Raw genomic sequence first — 22896 nt, forward strand, 5'->3', positions numbered from 1 at the left:
TTGATGAAATACATTCTCTGTTAAACCTCAGCCATCCCATTAGTTTTCTGATTTAAGTTGGGATTTTCTTTATCCCTCTACCTGACTTTTATCTTTCGCGTAATAGTAATGGCCTCTCATGGAACCAAAAAACACAACACCCTGAGCAGAACACGACTCCAAATATGCCTCTCTGGGCTGTTGCCCGTGCACGGGACAGTCCCCCTGCCCTGCTCCAATAGCCATTTGCTAAGAGAGCCCTTCCCATGGTCCTTTCCCAAAGCTCCTCTCCCCACCCAGGGCCAGGTCACTCCCTACTCTCTCACTTTGTTATGTTTTTCATTGTTGCACTTTTCGCTGCCTTTGTATTGTGAATGTATTCTTTTTTAGAAGTTTTCTTTTCGTTGGTATATAATTGGCATATAACATGTTATTACTAGTCCAAGGAATATAACAGAATGATTTGATACATGTATATACTACAAAATGATCACTACAGTAATTCTAGTTAACAGCCAGACCCAGCACTACATACAATTATAGTTTCTTTTCTTGTGATAAGCTTTTAAGATCTACTCTCTTAGTAACTTTCAAATATACAACACAGCAGGTGCCTGGGTGGGTCAGTTGGCTAAACGTCTGACTCTTGATTTTGGCTCAGGTCATGATCTCACACTTCCTGAGATCAAGCCCCATGTCAGGCTCTGTGCTGACACCGTGGAGCCTGCTTAGATTCTCTCTCTCCTTCTCTCTCTCTGCCCCTCCCCCACGTGTGCTCTCTGTGTCTCTCAAATAAAAAATACACAATATGGTATTGTGAGGTTTTTTTTTGTTTGTTTTGCTTTGTTTATTTCAGAGAGACAGTGTGTGAGTGGGGGAGAGGGGCAGAGGGTGAGGGAGAGAATCCCAAGCAGGCTTCAAGCTCAGCACAGAGCCCAACGCGGGGCTCGATCCCACGAAGCATGAGATCAGGATCTGAGCCAAAATCAAGAGTCAGAAACTCAACAAACTGAGCCACCCAGGCACCCTCACAATACAGTATTGTTAACCATAGTCACCTTGCTGGACATTACTTCCCCTGGACTTATTTATCTTGTAAACGGGAATTTGCACCTTTGACCCTCTTCACCAACTTCACTCATCTCCTCACCCTGTGCCTCTGACAACCACTGATCTATTTTCCGTATCCCTGAGTTTGGAGTTTTTGTTCTTTGTTTTATTTTTCATTACGTTCTGCGTGTAAGTGGCGTTCTTCTTCGGTATTTGTCTTTCTCCGTCCGGCTTATTTCACTTAGCATAACGCTCTCAAGGTCCATCCACGTGGTTGAAAATGGCAGGATTTCCTTCTTTTTATGGCTGAATAACATTCCATTGTACACACACACAACATCTTCTTTATTCATTCTCCCATCAATGGATGCTACGGTTGTTTCCATGTCTTGCCTAAAGTGCATAATGTTGCTATGAACGTGGGGGTGCAGATATCTTTTTGAGATACTGGTTTCACTTCCTCTGGACCTACACCCAGATGTGGAATTGCTGGATCTGAACATCTACATGTTTGTTGTCTGTCTCCCCTACTTAGAATGTAAGTTTCTTAAAGACTGTGTTTTATTTTCTCTTGTTCTGTGCTTTATTCCCTAAACACAGAATAATTAGTGCTTAGCGTGTTGAATGGATACATAATCGAGTCTCATTATCAACAAGGAACCTCTGTTTTCAAGCCTTTAAAATAAAATCTTAATTTCACAGATTATTCATTCGGCCAACACTTGTCGTAATGTGAGGAAGTGGGTAATTTATGTCAATATTTTAAAACAGAAGCCATCATCTGCCCCTTGCCAAAATCCTACCCCCATCTGAGTTAGCTGTTCCACTTTGTTATTTAGAGGAAATCTCAGCGGCGTCTTTATTAACCCTCTAATATCACTGATCCATTCTTTATCTGTGTTGTTTTATTTCTGATATTTGCTCATTATCTTGCCTAAATTAATCTTGGACTTAAAAAATATTCATGCCGGGGGCACCTGGGTGGCTCAGTCGGTTGAGCGTCCGACTTCGGCTCAGGTCATAATCTCTCTATTCACGAGTTCGAGCCTCGTGTCGGGCTCTGTGCTGACAGCTCAGAGCCTGGAGCCTGCTTCGGATTCTGTGTCTCCCTCTCTCTCTGCCCATCCCCTGCTCAATGCTCTCTGTCTCTCAAAAATGAGTAAATGTTAAAAAAAATTATAAAAAATATTCATGCAAAATGGGGAAATATTACTTATGGTTTTGGAAATCTAATTTGGGATTGGGTTTTTGAAAAATCAATTTCCCGAAATCAGTTGCTAGAATGTTCCTTCTAATGACCTTTCTCTCCTCGTTGTGATTTTGCGAACTATCGAGAATAAGGATGAAAATCCCGTGGTTGCTCCCTGACAAATCCCACTGATCTCCAACGACACACGGAAAACTGGAAGAGTTCACAAAAGGACTGAGTAGATCCAAGCAGTCAGAACTGCTGCCCCAAATCCGTGGTGTTCCAGCAAGAAGTGACTAAAACAGCAGTGTCCCAAAGTTGGAACTCGCCAGGCTTGCTTTCAAAGACGCTTTGCTGGAAGATCCCGAGAACGGCCAGATAAGACTTATACTCTAAGCGTGCGGAGCCCTTTTGAGAAATAGGGATTAAACATTTAAGGGAGAAAAGCCCACCATGCAGATAACCCGAGCACACAGCTGCCAAAGAGAGCCACAGCCGGCAGGAACACAGGCTGGACACAAAGCTGATGTGAGAGGGTCCCCAGTTCCAAGCACACTCGCAAACACCACTCCTGCCGTGAACGAGTCAAGTGGGTGGTCACCGTTCTTTAGATTGCGGTGTGAATTCTGAATAGCCGCTGAGAGTTTAAGGCCTCAACTAAGGAACCAATCAATTCTACTAAAGAAATGTCTACAACACGGAAAAGGACCCACAGAATTCTGGGTCTTGGCCCTCGTGTCGCAGCAAGACGTCCTGAAAGGCCGCCCATAATCTTCACCCCATCTCTTTTTCCTTGTCAGTGAGGTTCTGATCTTGCCTGCCCTGCCTACCATAGAAGGGCTCTGGAGCTAAAGTGCCCTTTCAAAGAATAAAGTCACTTACTGTTCCGACAAGGCGAATACTCCGCATACGCGCTGAAATTCTGAATTGCTACGTAGCAGGTGCCGACCGGGTCCTTCTCCGGTGTTGGTTTAAGAGTTCTCCAGTGGTATAAGGGGGCGCAGGCCTGTGATGCATCGAAGACAAAACATATTTTCGTGGCATCAGTTCCTCATGCTATGATATGATTGAACCTGTTGACTAATGTGTCTACATTCATCACAAACTATGTTAAATTAGTGGCGATTTAAGTGGCCTCCAGCATGCTGGTAAGTACCTCAGTAGGCAGAATTAATGAAACTTCCAAAACCGTTCTTTTCCCCCCAACATTAATCCACAATAGCATCAGAATAAATTAAACATATAGAAAGGAATGAGCTCTCCCCCCACAGGACTTAAAGTTAAATATGTATAACCTGGCAAAAGTAATTATTTCCTAACAGCAAAGAACTCACATCTTCTTGTCTTTTTTAAAACAGTTGGACCTGCTTAGACTCAAACGATCATTTCAGTCAGTAAATCAGTGTGATGTATTAAACTGAGAGCTCCTTTTTTGGTCTGCTTGTTGCTTTAAGAAATTATTTTCGAATTCAAAGATGCAGACAAGTTTGTAAACCTCTGTTTTATGGATTTCCCTGGCTTATTGCTGATGGCATATCTTATGACTTTTTAAACAATGACTTTCATTTGGACATGCTACTCCCTTATCACAGTGTTCCTGACTTTATTTTTTAGTTAATGGTTTTTATTCATGACAGAACAAAAATTAATTTAAGCAACAGAAAGGAAATATGATTCTTGCATGAAATACTCTGGTTGCTTCTTCATAAGCTTGGATTCTTAACAAAAGCATGATATTTGGAAGGATATCAAATACAAAAGAGAATATATGAAGTCCTCTTTAAGTAAATTAAGCAACATTAATTTTGTTACAAATGAGAGAGGCAATAAAATAAATGTGTAGAAAATTATAGGCATCTTTTTGACTTGTTTGCTAGCATGAATCCGCCACAAGTGTGTTTTACCTGATTATTCAAGCACTCATTTCGAAGGACACAGAATTACAGATGCCTGGAATATGGAATCGGGCCTACCTCCGATTTTGATGATATCACTCTTAAAATTTAAAAATGCCAGGAATATGAAGGCAGACACTGATTTTGAAGTCCTTTCATGGGGTGCCTGGGTGGCTCAGTCAGTTGAGCATCTGACTTCGGCTCAGGTCATGATCTCTTTGTGGGTTTGAGCCCTACATCGGGCTCTGTGCTGTCAGTGCAGAGCCTGGAGCCTGCTTCAGATTCTGTCTCCCTCTCTCTCTGCCCCTTCCCTGCTCACGATCTGTCTCTGTCTCTCTCTCTCAAAAAAAAAAAAAAAAAATAGACATCGAAAAAAAATAAAGTCCTTTCACGATTCCAAATGTGTCCTTGGTAATCTGCCCAATGCGCAACTACTTTTAGTGAAAATATTTTATTTCTATTCTCAAGTAAGAAGAGTGTTTCCACAACTTGACTCTTTTGGTATTGTGAGGTCTTGGCTGATAACCTAAAAACCATCGATCTCATCCACATTCTTTCATCTTAGGGACCTCTTAATAAAGTAACAAACTATGTGCTAATATGTTTAACGTAAGGTTCCAACGGTGAAAGGCAGTAGTGTGGGCAGTGTGGGCGCTCACCTATGCAGTGAGGTATTCTGAAAACCGGCCTCACCTGCCGGATCTCACCCCTCCACCCCACCCCCACACTTAGATGCCAAGAAAATTCTTCCCAGTTCTTGCCTAGAAAGTTATCCTATTTATATCTGCTCAGTTTCACACTGTTGTGAAATACACTGATAAGATAAATTTGGACTTGGACCCAACTTAATACATACACACATGACATCCGGATAGTCAAAAAGATACTTCAGCATTTTCAAGTCCTAATAATTATCACGTAGGGCATATGTGATACCCTAAATTTCAGTGCTCAAAGGAAAAAATTAACTTGAAATATATTTAATATTATCGGATTTCCTTTTACATAATTTTGAAAATGGAAACATGCCCCCAAATTAACTATTTTTATTATGAACGTGGCATATGATTTTCAGAGATGCATAATGTGTTACAGATAAGTTTTCAAGACTTAAAAATATCAATACAGTACCCAGAAGATTTTTTTTTAATCCCACATAGTCATTAGATAGAATTAGCTTTCCAAAGCAATTCACATGTCATATGCCACTAAAGGCTAAAAAAGTTTTTACCAACTGTGGAATATGAAAACCATATTAATGCAAGTACAGTTCTATAGAGACCGTACTGTAAATTCTGGATTTGCAACTGGAGAGGGCTGTCTGTATCTTATACATTACCTGCTTATGTCAAAATCTCCATGGGGGGGTTAACCACAGACCAAATAAAGCAAGGTATTTCCTTTAAATACTTATTCTTATTAAAACATAATTCAAGAAGCTTTAAACAAATCCTAAAAGCCAAAGTTATCGCTTTATTGTTGTAAGGAAATTAAAGCCAATGGTTTAAAAAATTCCCCCAAGAAAAAAATTTCCAGATCAGCTTAATATAGTCACTTATTTCTCAATAGCTTAGACACGTAGATGATTGAAATAAGAGAATCATGAAGCCATAGCGCTTTAAAGCTGAACGATATCTACTTGAAAGTGAGGGGTTTTTTTTACTTTAAAAAATTATTAATGTACTCAGAGAACTATGTAATTAGCAGTTATATATTTTAAAATATTTAAAGTTTATTTATTTGGGGGTGGAGGGGCAGAGAGAGGGAATATCAAGCAGCCTCTGCACTGTCACCGAGGAGCCTGACGTGGGGCTCAAACTCCCGAACTGAGAGATCACGACCTGAGCTGAAGTCGGATGTTTAACCGACAGCCACTCATGCGTCCAAGTGTTGCAATATTTAAAAATCTCTAAATGATATGGAAAACAAGCTTTATCTCCTATAACTTTAAACACTAGAATAAATTCTTTCATTTTAAGGGCTACTAAATTTATTTTTTTAGAATGCTGGTAAGTTTGTCTTTAAAAATCTGACATGTCCTGGGGCACTGGTGGGATCAAGCCCTGCTTCCGGCTCCCTTCTCTCTGCCCCTCCCCCCACCCCGCGCACACTCTCTCTCTCTCCCTCTCAATAGAAGTCCTTACATGAAAGCAGTTTTGAAAAACTGAGAACATAATATTGCACAGCATCGCCACGACTCATACTTACCACAACTTCGCCTCGGTGAGCTTTCACTGTTGCCCCAAACCACTGATTCGATTTAAATTCTATAGGTTCCTTGGTTCCATTAACTCTGATCTTTCTGTTGTCTGACAAGGAGGACATGGAACTGTTAAGAACCCGTAAACCGTGGCAGCCAAATATAATATGTAACAATGAACACGTCCGTTAAAATTCTTTGAAAAAAAAAAAACAATGTTCAGACACGGGGTGGGGAGTTCTCACCAAGCCTTTTCATTTAGGAAAATACCAAATGAAAATGCGCATTTGAACATGACATTTCACAACTTCACTTACAGGAAGCATTTTTTATTGTTACCACTTAATATTTTCAGAGATAACTGTATTGTCAAGTTGACATGAACTCTAATAGCCTCAAATCTATGCAACTGTCATTGATTTGCAAAAGATCGAAGACCAGATACTTACAACTGCCTCAAGGAATTTCAAATCTTTCCCAATAGGGAAACCCATAGGAATCTCCCTGAGGGAGAAGCACATGAGTTAGCTCCTCCCTTGAGTTGGCATGAGTTAGCAAGAAAGATTGTGAAGGACTCCAAGGTCTTGGTTTTTGACGAAGTTAACATGTGTCCACGCAGCCGCAGAAAATAACACCTCAACGTAGTTTTAGACACACTTTGCAGATGTCATAAGAAGGGGGGCCATCTGGGTAGAAACTCAACCCAATTATAACACTCTTCGGGTTTTAATAAAAAGCAGATATCTTTCTTTTCACTCTTGATTCCCACTCAGCGTATTTCCCACGTGGCTTTAACCACATGGCTGTCACTGGAGCTTCGTGGGTAATAGCTAATGGGTTTCAAAAGACATTTGCACCAGGGAATCTTATTTATATGTGTTTCCTTTGGTATGCGTTTCATTTTTCTTCATTGACTCTATAATAAAGGCATTACAAAACGAACTTTTAACGCCTCTTAAGTGAGGCCAAAATACACATGTAATTAACATGAAGTTGAGTTTCCATATGATTACAGACTTTTAAAAATTATATATAGTCAATCTTAACCTAAAATTGACTTTTACATGTTAGTTGAAAATCATGAATTTCCTTCTTAAAAATCTTATGCTTTTGTTGTTTCTGAGTTTTGTTTTGTTTTGCTTTGTTTTTAAAAAAAGAGGTTCTAGGGGCGCCTGGGTGGCTCAGTCGGTTGAGCGTCCGGCTTCAGCTCAGGTCATGATCTCGCAGTCCGTGAGTTCGAGCCCCACGTCAGGCTCTGTGCTGACAGCTCAGAGCGTGGAGCCTGCTTCTTGTTCTGTGTCTCCCTCTCTCTGCCCTTCCCCTGCTCATGCTCTGCCTCTCTCTCTCAAAAATAAATAAACATTTTTTTAAAAATTTAAAAAAAATTAAAAAAGGTTCTATAAATCCTTACCCAAAATGCAATGAACGGAGCATTTTACAGATTACAGCATAAACTTGAAAAAATAAACATTTATATTTACATCTAGGCACTGTGGAAGATTATAGACCTCAGAGACAATGAATCTTATCACCATGAACTGGGTGATGGGGGCAATTCACTCAGTCTTTGGAATTTGGGTTTCTTCTAGAAAATGAGGCTGAGAACACCTTCTCCCTTTCCTCTTTCACAGGTGTTCAAAGTCATAAAGATGACGTGAGCTACACAAACTCGAAAGTGCCTTCTTTATAAGCTGAGAAGCTGTACGCTCAGAAATCACGTAGCCATCTAACTGAAAATCCAAACCCTTTGCAAATATCTCTTAATTCGAAACCTGGAAACTCAACCCAAGTCCAAGAACTGGAAAGGACCTTGCTGACACACACGTATGATGTTATTATTAGTGATTTTTGGTACTCAGCAGCGAAATTAGTGACACCTCTCAAGACTGTCCATGTGGCTCTGATTCATTACAGAGAGAAAAGGCTACACAGTGGCTTTGGAATGTCCAACCTGCTAAAAAGCCATGAAAAGACCAGCACCTCAAATATTTCAAAAATCTTTAAAGGAGATCCCAAAAGAACTTAAGAAAAACAGCCTGCCGGGAGGAAGGAAATGGATCCTGGGGAAAGAGAGAAGCCAGTTCTAAATTGGCCTCGTTCTGCTAGAGAAAATGATGTGACTTTACCTTTGTGACTCCTGAGACGTCCTTTCTGCTGTTCAGAGGTTGAACCGTGTAATAACTAGATTAAAACTGTCAACTGTGGGTTACTGTCCAGCAACAAATTTCTTCTGGACCAAGAATACAAATGAATTGGCTTCACTAATTCCACTAATTCCATACCCAATCCCAAGGATTCCATACCCAAGGATTACAACAGAGAATTCCACTGTCCTGGGTCTACTTACTGAGATGAGCTTTAGTCTAGACGGACCAGCCACTCCTTGATCTGTGAGGAGGGCAAATCACCTTTTCAAACTTCTGCTTCACTATTTTTACAAGTTGTCTGATTTTAAATCTCGTGTCAGAATGTCATAAAATTTCAAACGAATAAAATCTATTCCGATGGACTATGAAAGTCAATTTCTCACCCTCCTTTTCTGAATAAGAGTCTTTCATGCCAAATACCCCAACACAAGGCACTGTGTTATCTCTTGCCCGCTGGTGCTCAAGAAACCTCCCATGCATGGACAATGTTTTCGATTTGGTTCAATCTGATCTTTACTGAAAACACCCTCCAGGTAATAACTGTAAATACTCAGCATGATTTCAGCCCTGCTGAGCCCTCCTCTGTAGGACAAAGGGCTGAAAGCCTGGAACATACATTTTCTAGACACTCTTATAAGTAGGACCCTTCTGGAATGAGAGGCTCAGGAAAGAGAAGATGGAGAAGCCATTACTTTCTGGTGGCAGGTGCAGGCACACACGTGGGCATCAGCTGTGACAGCTGTGATGTTCTTCCCGCAGCTCTTTAAAGTATCCCTTGATAATAATCCCCTCTTGGTGCGTCAGTCAGCGGAGATCAAGTCCTGAACTTCCATACTGCTTCATCTGCAGGCAGTGACCTTCCTGACCTCCCCACACCCCCAGTGTTTCCAGGGGCCAGGCGAGCCCCTTCATCTCTGGTTGCGACCCCTTCCCAGCTGTACTACTCAAAGTGGTTTTTGTTTTTCTGACCAAACTCCCGCTGATACACTGATGACAAGGGGTAAACAGTTAGGATAGAGACACGTAGATCTATAGCAGAAGAAAGGCACTGGTTACCCTACATGCACCGTCAACCCCAGAGAACTCTTGGAAGGGCCTGTGATCATGGGAGATGGTGGAGACTGACAGTCACCTAAGAAGCAATTCTCTCCTTGGCATATCGCAAACTATGGAGAAAACGAAGTCAAAAGCTAGGGGAAAAAATTCATAGTGAATGCATGTGATTTAAGTCTTTCTAAGCAGTAAAAGAGTAATGGGGCGCCTGGGTGGCTCGGTCAGTGAAGCGTCCAAGTTCACCTCAGGTCATGATCTTGCGGTTTGTGAGTTCGAGCCCCACGTCGGGCTCTGTGCTGACAGCTCAGAGCCTGGAGCCTGTTTCAGATTCTGTGTCTCCCCCCATCTCTACCCCTCCCCTGCTCACACTTTTTTTTTTCTCTCTCTCTCTCAAAGGTAAACATTTTAAAAAAGACTATTAAAATTAGTAAATAAGTGAAAATCGAGGTGAAAGTTTTTTCAAAGAAAAGGTCAGTAGATGCAACTTGTAAAAAGCTCCCAAATCAATAACATAAAAGATTAACATTCTACAGGAAAAAGCTCTAAGGGCTTGAATGGGCATTACAGAATAAAGAAGAAATTAAAAAGCCTGTAAATTCCTAGAGAGGTCCTGAGCCGCAAATTAAAACAATAATGGCTTAACACTTGTCACCTACCAGTTGGGCAAAAAATATTAATATTCACTCTGTTTGCAAGACAATAACTCGACACAGCATTTTGGAAGGGCCATTTGGCAACACCTACCAAAGTTTTAAATGTACATTTAAAAAAAAAAAAGTTTTTTTTCATGTTTATTTTTTGAGAGAGACAGAGACAGAATGCGAGTGGGTCAGGGGCAGAGACAGAGGGAGACACAGAATCCAAAGCAGGCTCCGGGTTCCGAGCTGTCAGCACAGAGCCCGACGCGGGGCTCGAACTCACGAGCTGTGAGATCATGACCTGAGCTGAAGTCGGACGCTCAACCGACTGAGCCACCCAGGCGCCCCTTAAATACACATTTTTTTAACGAAAGAATTCAACTTCCAGGATTTGGTTCGAAGGGAATAATTACATAGATGCTTTAAGATGCAAAAGTGAAGATAGTTGCCATCCTGGTCGTGATAGAAAACTGGAACTTAAATATTTATACACAAGGGATTCAAACTGAAATTTCTGTCATCTATAAAACAGACCACTACCCAACTGTTAAAGTATATGTGACAGATTTGTATGCACTGATACAGAATAATGTCTACAAAATATATATACATTTTTTTGTGAGCTCTCCCAAGGCCTTAAGAAAGTAGACAAAGGTACAAGGACTTAATATAACAAACACTTCCATTCCCACTAGGCAGAATTGACAACTCGGGTCTTTCACATTTACAAACATTACAGTATTCTTTAACATCTATCCCTAGTTCCATTGCCCTCTTTTTCTTCTCCAGAGGCGTCCACCATCATGAAATTGATGTGTGTACTCCTGGCCGTTTAAAAAAGAATGCCCATGAATCCTATAGGACAGCGGTCTGCAATTTGTTTTTCTTAAAGGTGATAAAATAAAATACTTCAGGTTTTTCACTCTCTCTGCCCCTGTAGCAGCAACAACCATAGACAGTGTGTAAAAGAATGGGCTTGGCTACGTCCCCATTAAACTTGACGGGCAGACACAGAAATTTGGAAAGGTACAGACCTTTCATGTGTCATTAAATGTTACTCTTTCACAAGATCTTCCCAAACCACTACAAAATGTAAAAGCTTCTCTTAGCTTACTTACTGGCCACACAAAAACAGATAATGGGGTCAGATTTAGTTGTAGTCTGACAACGGTTTGTTATTGAGTAGTTTGTGCGTTCCTTGAGACTGGAAAAAAAAATGGTTCTGTGCTGGCTGCATGATCTGTGGGTAGATAGATAGCTAGAAAATAGGTAGTAGGTTGGTGGATAGCTAGGTAGGTAGATACATTTAGCTCATTCTTTTAAATTCTTGCTTGGTATTGTATCCCGCTCCATACCCAGCTCTATTTTTTTAGTTTAGGTTAGGTTAGGTTTTTAATTTTATTAACTTAATTTTATTTTACTTTTTAAGGTTTATTTATTATTGACAGAGAGAGAGAGAGAGAGCATAAGCATGGGAGGGGCAGACAGAGGGGGAGACACAGAATCCGAAGCAGGCTCCAGCCTGACACGGGGCTCCGACTCACAGACCACGAGATCATGACCTAAGCTGAAGGTGGACGCTTAACCGACTGAGCCACCCAGATGCCTATTTTATTTTTATTTTTTATTTTATGTATTTTATTCTATTCTATTCTATTCTATTCTATTCTATTCTATTCTATTCTATTCTATTTTAAGAGAGAGAGCAGAGAAGGGGCAGAAAGAGGGACAGAGAGAATCCCAAGCTTGATCCCATGAACCACGAGATCATGGAAGAGTACCTTTCCGGCACCAGCCTAGAGATGACATTGCTGGGTCATAGAGAGTCACCACATCCTCTTTACCAGCTTTCCCAGAGTAGCTACAACCCACAAACACAGCAGCGGCACACAGGAGTAGGGCCATCAGCTCCTGTCATTGTAGGATTTTAAAGTTTTTGCCAATTCTGTTTTCACTGGCGTTTCCCTGATCATTAGCAAGTTGATCATCTTTTTCTATTTATGGCCCCCATACTTTTTACCTCTGTGACTTTCCAGTTCACATCCTTTGTTCACTTTCTTGTCTGATTTATTTTATCGATTTGTAAGAAGTTGACATATATTCTGAGGATTGATTCTTTTGCTTACGTATATGTTGCAAATATCTTCTCCCAATTTTTACTAGTCTTTTAACTGTGCTTATGGGGCTGTTGTCCGTCTGGAATTTGTTTTTTTAATATGACATGGCAAAGTATGATTTTTTTTTTGCAACGTTTATTTATTTATTTTGAGAGTGAGACAGCGTGAGCAGAGGAGGGACAGAGGGAGAGAGACATAGAATCCAAAGCAGGCTCCAGGTTCTGTTAGCACAGAGCCCAGTGTGGGGCTCAAACCCATGAACCACGGGATCATGACCTGAGCCGATGTTGGACCCTCAACCAACACAGCCACCCAGGCGCCGCCCCTCTTACTTATTTTCAGTAAGGCCAGTCGTCACCACACCAGCTATAGAACAACCATCTTTTTTTCTTGGAGAGTTGTAATTCCATATTGCGGTGCTGAACTCCTGACATGATCTGGCCCCTGCCTGCCTTTCCAGCATCCTCCTTTCCCAGGTTCCCATCCTTTCCCAGGTCCTCCAACTGCCCAGGCTCCGTGAGTCGCAGACACATCGACTTTCTGTCCCTTGAACATGCTCAGCTTTTGCTGTGTCTTCGTTGCGTTTACTGTTCTCACTGCCACAGTTTTCCACAGGGCTGAGCACGATCTGAGATGATCTGATTTGTTGGTTGGCATGCTTCCTGTCTGTCTCCTTCAGAATATATGTAAATCCCATGAGGAGAACGTTCTCTGCTTCAAGTCTGTATTGCCCACTTTTAGGACAGTGCCTGACACACAGTATTCCCTGCATGAGTGTTTGCTGAATGAATGACCAAAGCCCCCATGTATTCGTTCAGAAGTCTGTCTAACATATTGTTTACTATGATCTCCCTTTCATTTAAAATATGATCTGAGTGATACTCTGGTTTCTCTTCAGATCACATAAAATATGATCTGGGTGGTGCCCCTGGTTGGCTCAGTGGGTAGAGCAATGCAACTCTTGCTCTTGGGGTTGTGAGTTCGAGTCCCATGTTGGGTGTAGAGATTACTTTGAAAAATAAAATCTTTAAAAAATAAGATAAAATGTGATCTGGAAAAAAAAAACAGAAACAAGAAACATAAAGCCTGGGTGGCTCAGTCGGTTAAGCGTCCGACTTTGGCTCAGGTCATGATCTCACAGCTCATGGGTTCCAGGTCCGTCTCAGGCTCTGTGCTGACAGCTCAGAGCCCGGAGCCTGCTTCAGATTCTGTGTCTCCTTCTCTCTCTGCCCCACCCCATCTCTCTCAAAAAATGAATAAACATTAAAAAAAAACAACACCACCAAAAACCAGATTTGTAGGCCAACCTGGAACACTTAGATGGGTGGTAGTAATCAAGTTGATTTGGCCTGTCTTCCATTTCTGGGCTTTGAAGCCGACTTTCGTCAATCAGTAGCTTCAGTCTCTGGGCAATCTGGGTACAAATCCCAGTGGGTGGCAAGCCTACTAGCTTTTGGTTCCTTTTTCACGGGAGTATTCATTTCAGAGCAGGAGTGAGAGAGTGTAGAATATGGTGCACATGTGGGCTCCAAGCAGGTTTTTCTAATCTTTTGGCTTAGTCAAATGGGAGGAATTATAAAAAGTGAAGATAGATCACCCAGGGGGAGACAGGAGCTGAAACCGACAGAGGTGCCGCGGAACATTCTGGTAGATGAGGGGATTTTTGAAAACTATTTATAGATAAGTCCTCGACCTCGTGCTGGAAGTCAGTAAGCTTCCTTATGCCTTCAGTCACCACTTGGAGTGCACAGCCTTAGGGATTTTCTTAAAGCTGTTGCAGGAGCTGTCCAGACATTTCTAATCAGGAAGAGGGAAAAAGAAATCTTTAAACGTTTGTCTGTAATCTTTCCCATAATCAGCGTGTGCTGTAACAGTTTCCTTCAAACTGAAACTACGTATCTGAGAACAGGGACTACTCCTTTGTAGGATTCAAAATAATATAGCTGTGGCAAGAGCACCCCTTGTCGAAAAGAAACAAATCCAAGAAAAAAACCTGGGTTGATTTTTATGTCCCGGAAAAGTAAACTTCCCAATGTATGATTCCCGATACCCTAAAACCACTATTAAAAAAAACATTAAAGGGGTGCCTGGGTGGCTCAGTCAGTTAGGTGTCTCTCTGGCTCAGGTCACGATGTCACGGTTTGAAAATTTGAGCCCCAGGCTCTGGGCTGACAACTCTCTCTGCTTCCCCCACCCCCTGCCGCCACAAAAAAACAAATAGACGTGTTTTTAAGCATGTTTTTTTTTTTTTTAAACCATTAAAGAACAGCTCTGTAGCTTTCATACTCTTGCTCATTTTATTGTGGTTTTTTAAGTGTTTGAGGAAATACCACATTCATTTTTCCATGTCATGTTCAAGACATGTGTCATTCTTTTCTCCACCCAGTTTTATTGAGATAGAATTGCCATGCAGCACTGGAGAAGTTTAAGGTGTACAGCCTCGTGATTTTATGTGATATTGTGAAATGATTACAATAACACATTTAGGGAACATCCACCATCTCCTACACAGAATCAAAAAAGAAAAAAAAAAATTTTTTCCCCTGATGGTGAGAAGTCTTAGGATCTACTCTCTTAACACCTTTCATATATGCTATACAGCAGCGTGAGCCTTAGTCATCGCTTAGAACATTCCATTCCCAGGCCTTGTTTATCTTACGACGAGAAGTTTGTACCTTCTGACGACCTTCGTCCAATTTCCCCCACCCCTGGTAACCACAAACCTGCTCTCTTTTTCTAATCTTGTTTTCTTTTAGAGTTCACGTGGAAGTGAGATTATACAGCATTCGTCTTTCTGTGTCTTAATTCACCTGGCATAATGCCCTCCAGTTCTAGCCACGTTGGACACAAATGGCAAGGCTTTCCCCTTTTTAATGGTTGAATAATATTTCAATGCGTATATATACCGCATCTTTCTCCATTCATCCGTTGACAGACAGAAATGCATTATCCTGATTAAATGAATATTCTATACATTTATTTATAGACGTATACCATATATGTATACAACATACAAATAGGTGTCTATGCACACAGACATGCGCTGAACAGTTTTCCTGTCTTTATCGAGTAGATCGAATCTAAATGCCCTGCCCTCCACAGCATAGTTCTGGAACCACACCCGATCTCCCCGTATGGCATTTCCTTCCATCCAGGTAACGTCCTCTCTGCTCCCTGTCGAGTCTCACTCCTAGACTTCACACATGATGTTTCTCTTGCAAAATCGTGTTCTTCCTTGTTTGCCAACTAATCCAAATCACTTCCTTAAAAACCTGCTTTACCGAGAGTAAAGCAGTGGTTACCAGGTGACGGCGGGACGGAGGAAAAGAATGATGGTGTTTAACAGCACACACTTGTACTGAGTAGTAAACAGGCCACAGAGATCTAGTGCATGGTGGAATGAATATGATTAATATGACTTTTCTATAATGATGTAATGCGATATATATGCTTCAGTGGCAACCATATTACAACATATAAACGCATAAAATAACATGTTTTAAGTTTATGAATTTTATCATGTCAAATTTATCAAATATAAATAGGTAAATGAGCAAATAAATAAAATAATGAAGTGAATACAAATGGACCCCATGCATTACGTCTAAATAGTGAAATGATGCTCTTAAGTGGATCCTGAGAAACTTAACAGAAGACCATGGGGGAGGGGAAGGAAAAAAGAGAAGTTAGAGAGGGAGGGAGCCAAACCATAAGAGAGTCTTAAAAACTGAGAATAAACTGAGGGTTGATGGGGGGTGGGAGCGAGGGGAAAGGGGGTGATGGGCATGGAGGAGGGCACCTGTTGGGATGAGCACTGGGTGTTGTATGGAAACCAATTTGACAATAAATTTCATATTAAAAAATAAAAACAAAATAAAAAATGAAACTAAAATAAATAAATAAATAAATAAATAAATAAATAGTGAAATGATATAAACCAAACTATTAAGTCAAATGTATCTGTCATAAAAAAATGCTTTAAAATGCAGCTTCAAAAACTCTTTCTTCTCAAATTGAAATTTTTTCAGATTTTTGTTCTTAAAAAGTCAAACAATATAAAGTAACAAAACTTGTATAAAAAATTACATAAGGGGCTTCAAAGTTAGTAAAAAAAAAAAAAAAAAAAAAGAATTACATAAGGTACTTAGAGGAAGGTCACTGGAATCTTACCCCTTGGACATAGTAGCTGTTAAGTTTGGTAAACCCCTCCAACCTTTTAGAATTTGAGAGGCTTCTGACTCATTCCTCTAGTTTAAGCCATTTCTTTACTGGCAATCATGAGAGTTTTATTTAAAAAATCTTTTTAATGTTTATTTTTGAGAGAGAGAGACAGAGACACAGAGACAAAGAGAGCACGAGCAGGGGAGGGGCAGAGAGAGAGGGAGACACAGAATCCGAAGCAGGCTCCAGGCTCTGAGCTGTCAGCACAGAGCCTGGCATGGGGCTCGAACCCACAAACCATGAGATCATGACCTGAGCAGAAATCAGACGCTTGAACGACTGAGCTGCCCAGCCGCCCCATGGAAGTTTTATTTTAAATTATTTTTTTCATATCACTATTTAAATGCTTTGTTTCATACATATTATACAGTTTTCCTGATCTAGATGGGAATATACATCTTCTGCTACAATTATTTCCACATCTTTATTGTCTTGCCAAGAATAAAGATCGCATTTCCAAGTTCATGTTTTTCACAGCCAATAGTGCCTAGCCAGCGTTTAGACTTTTGTTTCGTAATAATCTGAATGAGTCTTCTACATCATATAATATCGTTTGAAATGCTTTTCGTATGCAAGTTAACCCAGGTCACATGTAAGGTTTGTTCTGGAAATACATATGGAATTTTGGTGGTACGATGCAAGTGATTTTGGGAGGGATATTCTGCTAATTCATGATGCAGCTAGGGGAACATCTCTCCAAAGGGACATGGTAGGCCATCTCTTTAATCTGGTAGACCAGATTAAAAATGAGAGAAAAGAAAACTTCCCTGGTAGGAAATGAAAGTCTGAAAGGCAGGGATGGACAGAGCAATTGTAGAGAGCCATCACCTCTGACCTCATCTGCTCCCACACACTCCACTGGTGTGCCCCAGCTGGAAGAGTCTTCTCTCGAAGCTCGCCGGCCCCCTGGGACACACAGGTCACACAGGCACACCCACGCATGCACACACCTCTCTTCAGCTCTGGCCGTTAATGATGCCCTCTCCTGATACCCACAAATCCCCCTCCAGGCAGGGAAAGAAGCCCTCTTCTGCACACTTAAAACCTTTACTTTTTGCTGTCACGTCACATGACCATAGACTACCGCTGCCAGGCGTTGAGGCTCTCATCCACTGGACTTGAATATCACAAGGTCAGAGACCATGTCTGTCTTGTTCGCCATTTATACCTAATAAAATGGTAGCCCCATGAACCAAGCCGGGAGCTTGGAGTGCATCCTTGGCAATCAGCAATCCTCCCAAATTCCATTCGCTAGTCAGTTCCTGTCCACTCTTCCTTCCGAAGCCCTCTGTCAAGTCCATCCATTTCTTTCTATCCCTCTTGCTACTTCCCTAATTGTGACCGCCCTTTCTTTTGGCTCCGTTTCTGCAACAGCTTCCTACTGGTTTCTCTTCCTCCAGGCTTGCCAGTTTTATGATTTTTTTCCTTTATGTTTATTCATTTTTGAGAGAGAGACAGAGTGTGAGTGGGGGAGGGGCAGGGAAAGAGGGAGACACAGAATCCGAAGCAGGCTCCAGGCTCTGAGCTGTCAGCACAGAGCCCAATGCGGGGCTCGCTCGAACCCACGAATGGTGAGATCGTGACCTGAGCCGATGTCAGACGCTTAACTGACTGAGCCACCCGGGCGTCCCAAGGCTTGACACTTTTAAATTCATTCTCTATCCTGAAGCCGGAGATCTCATGCCACCCTTACCTTCCAGAGTCATCCCTTCATTTCCAACCACAGTGATTTTCTTTGAGCTCCTTGGATGCCTGAGGCTTTCTCTCGGCTCTAGATTTTCTCACACTCGGAATAATTCCCTGGTCTCAAATGTCTTGGCCAAGAAACAGCTGGGGAGCTGACAAGTCTCAATATGGCTTATATGTCACCTTCGGATTGACAGGAACACAGCATGCTTCTGTTTAGCGCCCAACAATTTATTTGCTTCAAGAAGTAATGAAAACCTCTCGGCAGGGGAATCTCAGGAAGCAGATTAAATGACATAAATCTCTTCAATATGACCTCAAAGCAATGCTTTTAAATACAGGATATGATTGGGTTTCAGGATGAAGACTGCATAAACTGGCCTCCCAACAGCGTTTGAAAATGTATTTATGCTAACTCCTGTCATATGCTTCCCTTTTCCTTGGGATCTCATCCTTGTGGCCAGAAGATGTAGTAAAAAGGATCCCAACCATTCATCTAACAAAATGGTTCACTCTCTGGTTAAAAAAAAAAAAAAAAAAAAAAGAATCACCATTCCTAATGTTACCTAAAATAGGCATTTCAGAAAGAACTCAAACCTTCTGTGTCTGCAGTGTATTCTCTCGGGAGATTAACACTCGGGATGGACTTGTTCCCTGGGAGATTTTTTTTTTTTTTTTTTTTTTAATTTTTTTTTTTTTCAACGTTTATTTATTTTTGGGACAGAGAGAGACAGAGCATGAACGGGGGAGGGGCAGAGAGAGGGAGACACAGGGAGACACAGAATCGGAAGCAGGCTCCAGGCTCTGAGCCATCAGCCCAGAGCCCGACGCGGGGCTCGAACTCACGGACCGCGAGATCGTGACCTGGCTAAAGTCGGACGCTTAACCGACTGCGCCACCCAGGCGCCCCGGGAGATCTTAAATCCTATCCCAGAAGAGTAGAACCATAAAATAAGGTGAGCAGAGGAAAAAAAAAAAAAAAAAAAAAAAAAATTATTCCTGCCACCAGTAAATTCAGATTTATAAATCTGCACGGTCCCTGCGCACTGCCTGCGATTCAATCCTGTGACTTCGCTGCTCGATTCATTCTGCCCCGGGACTACTCTTCACCCTTCCTCCTTCTGCTAACCTGCTCCTGCTCCCTTCTCATCAGCCCATAACCTTGCTTCCCGGTTCACGGAGAAAATGCAAGACGTGAGAAAAGGTCATTGTCTTCATCCTGTCTCCAGACCCACCAAGCTCCTCTCAGTGGTGCCCTTGTTGTGCTGCTGTCCTGTCCCCGAGGAAGAGCTGCCCCTGTCCCCTCCGTCTAAGAGTCCCCACCCACCCCTTTACATCCTTTCCGGATTTTGTTCCTACAGGTCCCCTTCCAGCGTCTTTCAGTCGCTGCTGCTTCCCTCTCAACAGGATGATTCCTATTAGACTGCAAACACGCACTAGTATCTTCTCAACAACTCCATTTCCCTGAGCCCGTTTATAGTGAAGGTCCCGGGCCCCCGCTATCCGGGTGGGTCCTCTCCTCTTATCTCTCCCCACCTCCACGGCAACCCCTTTTGTTCCACAGCAATAACTTCCCATTCTCCCTTTACTCCACCTCACAGAACTTGCTTCACTGGCTTCATGACTTCTTCTGCCTCCGTGGCTCTCCTTGTCAATCCCTCCAGTATTTCCCCAAATGTCAAGGTGCCCCACGACTCAGTCTCAACCTTGATCTCCCCCCTTCTGTTCCCTTCCCTTCTCTCTTGGTTGTCCTTTGCTTCCCGCTTCTCCGGCCACACTCACGCCCCAAGGCACGGTCCCAATACCGTCCGCACGCTCGTGGCTTCCCAATCTCAGTCTCCAAGCCTTGTGCTTGAGCTCCAGCTTTCTTCATTTGCCCTCCCACGTGACCTCACCCGGATGTCCAATAAGCAGCTCACATGTCACCTGTCTGGATTCGACTCCTGATTATTTTTCCCCAAGACTTGCTCCTTCCCCCACTGTTCCCTGTCTCTGTCCTGTTCCCCTATGACTCGGGTCAAAATTCTTTCTTCCACACCTTGCTTCCGATCCATAATGAAATTCTACCGCCTGCACTTTCAAATGAATCCCAGACCCAACCATTTTTCAACCCCAGCTGCTGTCACCAAACCCCAGTCTCCTTCCGCTCTTGCTTGCCTACTGTCTGTTAACCCGATCCTTGGGGAAACGTAATTCAAATTGTCTTACTTGTCTACTCAAAACCACCAGGGGCTGCCCATCACTCCTTGAATAAAATCCAAAGCCTTGACCCTGGCCTTTCAGTTATTATGTAATCTTTCCTCTACTGGGCTCTCTGGCTTCATTTTCTGTCACTCTTTCCCCTGACTTGGGTCCAGCTCAGTGCCCTTTATCTGTCTCCCAAGGATACTCTCATCTCCAGACTTCAGCAATGACTTTACTGTAGGCTGGAACACCACCCGACCCTCCATACTTGGTTCCCTCCCTCACTTAATTACTTTAGGTCCTTGTTCTGATATTCCACCTCCTCAATAAAAGTCTAAACACCTGTGGTAAGCAAAATAATAGACGCCCAAAATGTCTATACCTTAAACCTTCCCCCCTCCCCCCAAACCTGTGAATATTTTAGGTTGCCTGGCAAAGGGAATTAAGGCTGCAGGTGGAATTAAGGTTGCTAGGGAGCTGAATTTGAGATAGAGAGATTATCGTGGATTATCTAGACCGATGTCATATAAAGGGTACTTGAGAGTGGAAGAGGGAAGCAGGAAAGGAGAACCAGAGACTTGAGAGCGCAATGATTCAGCCTGACATTGCTGGTTTTGAAAACCAACGAGGGCTCTGAACCAAGGAACGTGGGCAGTCTCTGGAAAGCGGAAATAGGTTCTGCCCACAGAGCATCCCTCAGGAACACAGCCCTGCCAGCGCGTTGATTTGAGCCCAGTGGGATCTAGTTTCCACTTTGGCCTCCAAAACCATAAGATAATCAGTTTGTGTTGTTTGAAGCCACCAAGTGTATGGTAATTTGTTACAGCGGCACCAGGAAACTAATACCCGCCCAATCAAAAATAGATACACGGGTGGGGACACACCGCTCTCTGTCACCTTGGCCTTACCTTTCTTTTTCTGTCACTGGCTGTGCACCATAAACCCCACAAGAGTAAGGAAGGCCTTGGGCTCTGTTCATGGCCACACTTCGACTCTTTAGACTGGTGTCCGCTTACAGAAAGCTACTAACCCTGTTCTAGTCACTGAAATTTGATTTTATTGCCTGCTAACATGAAGCTTCACTTTCGCTTCCACTGTTGTCTTAAGATAATATTTTTAGAAGTAAAGGTGGGTTAAAATGAACCGCAGGGCACCTGGGTGGCTCACTTGGTTAAGCATCCAACTTCAGCTCAGGTCACGATCTCACAGCCGGAGAGTTCAAGCCCCAGGTCAGGCTCTGAGCTGATTAGCTCAGAGCCTGGTGCTTGCTTCAGATTCCGTGTCTCCCTCTCTCTCCCTGCCCCTCGCCCACTTGGATGCAGGTACGCTCTCGCGTGCTCTCTCTCTCTCAAAAATAAATTGATATTAAAAAGTGAACTGAAATGTGCTTTGAGGGGGGAAAAGACATTGATTTTACAGCACGTATCCCAAGAAGGCTGACTGAAAGGATGAAGGGCATTCGGTCTTCCCGGACAACATTTGTGGTAGAGAATGGAGTCCAGGCAGATCAGGTTAAGGACTGATTTTCGGTAGAAAGTTTCACTCAAATCCCTGCTGACAGAAACACCTTCATGTCCTTGCCATTTATGTGCTCTCTACCGGAAGTGTGAGGGTTGGGACTGCAGCCCCGAAGAGCTATGCCATTTCAGTCCCCCCCCAAAAATATGTCCTACAAAATATGTCCATTAGGGATAGAAGAAAAATCAGTTTTAATCACAGTTTTCAAAGCCAACCTCTTTTACTACATTTCCTATCCTACCTGGTATTCTTCTACAGGTTGTAGATACAATTTTGTTAGGTGCGGATAAAAAAAAAAAAGTGTGAAGTAAGTTGGCATGGCCAACCTCCAGAGCATGCTTTGGCCTACCAAATGTGAGGAGAAGTGGTGAATGTCCATTCCGGGCAGAAGCTTTAACAAACAGTGTGCAACGCTCTACCTGCCTTTATAGCTGGAGTGATCTTGAAAGCGCTCATCAATGAGGCACCTCCATTAGCCTGCATCCTTCGTAAGAACCTCCTTACCACCTTACATTAAACATACAAGGGCGCCTGGGTGGCTCAGTCTCTTAAGCGCCCCACTCTTGGTTTCGGCTCAGGTCACGACTTCACAGTTTCCTGAGTTTGAGTCCCGCACCCGGCTGTGAGTTTCCGGTGCGGAACCTGCTTGGGATTCTCTCTCCCCCTTTCTCTCTGCCCCTCCCCTACTCACGTTGTCTCTGTCTCTCTCAAAATAAATAAATAAACTTTAAAAAATAAACACACAGTGTGAGCAAGCGATGCACCTGGGTTGTCTGAAGCCAGAGATTTGGGAGTCATTCGTTACTACAGTAATTCCTGGGTATGCTTTGGCCTAAGACACTTGAAGATCAATAGTGACCAACCAATAAATGTTCTACCTATGAATCCCGTGGGTTTCCTTAGTTCATGAATTCTCGGTGCCATTCCTAGGAGAACGTGCACTGACAGTCTCACAGAGGCTTCGATTTTACGTGTCAACTTGCCCAGCTCAGGGGGTGTCCAGATATTTCACTAAACAT

The 22896-nt window shown here is 42.6% G+C and overlaps 1 protein-coding gene across 1 annotated transcript in view; it reads right to left on the minus strand.

Annotated features, from left to right (window-relative positions):
* ITGA8 (integrin subunit alpha 8) overlaps positions 1 to 22896 on the minus strand; it is a 188166-nt gene that overhangs the window by 155349 nt on the left and 9921 nt on the right. The window contains 2 exon segments of the mRNA XM_032593834.1: positions 3101 to 3224; positions 6322 to 6422. Coding sequence (XP_032449725.1) covers positions 3101 to 3224; positions 6322 to 6422 — 225 coding nt within the window.

The sequence above is a fragment of the Lynx canadensis genome, chromosome B4 (assembly GCF_007474595.2).
Source record: "Lynx canadensis isolate LIC74 chromosome B4, mLynCan4.pri.v2, whole genome shotgun sequence".
Lineage (NCBI taxonomy): Eukaryota > Metazoa > Chordata > Mammalia > Carnivora > Felidae > Lynx > Lynx canadensis.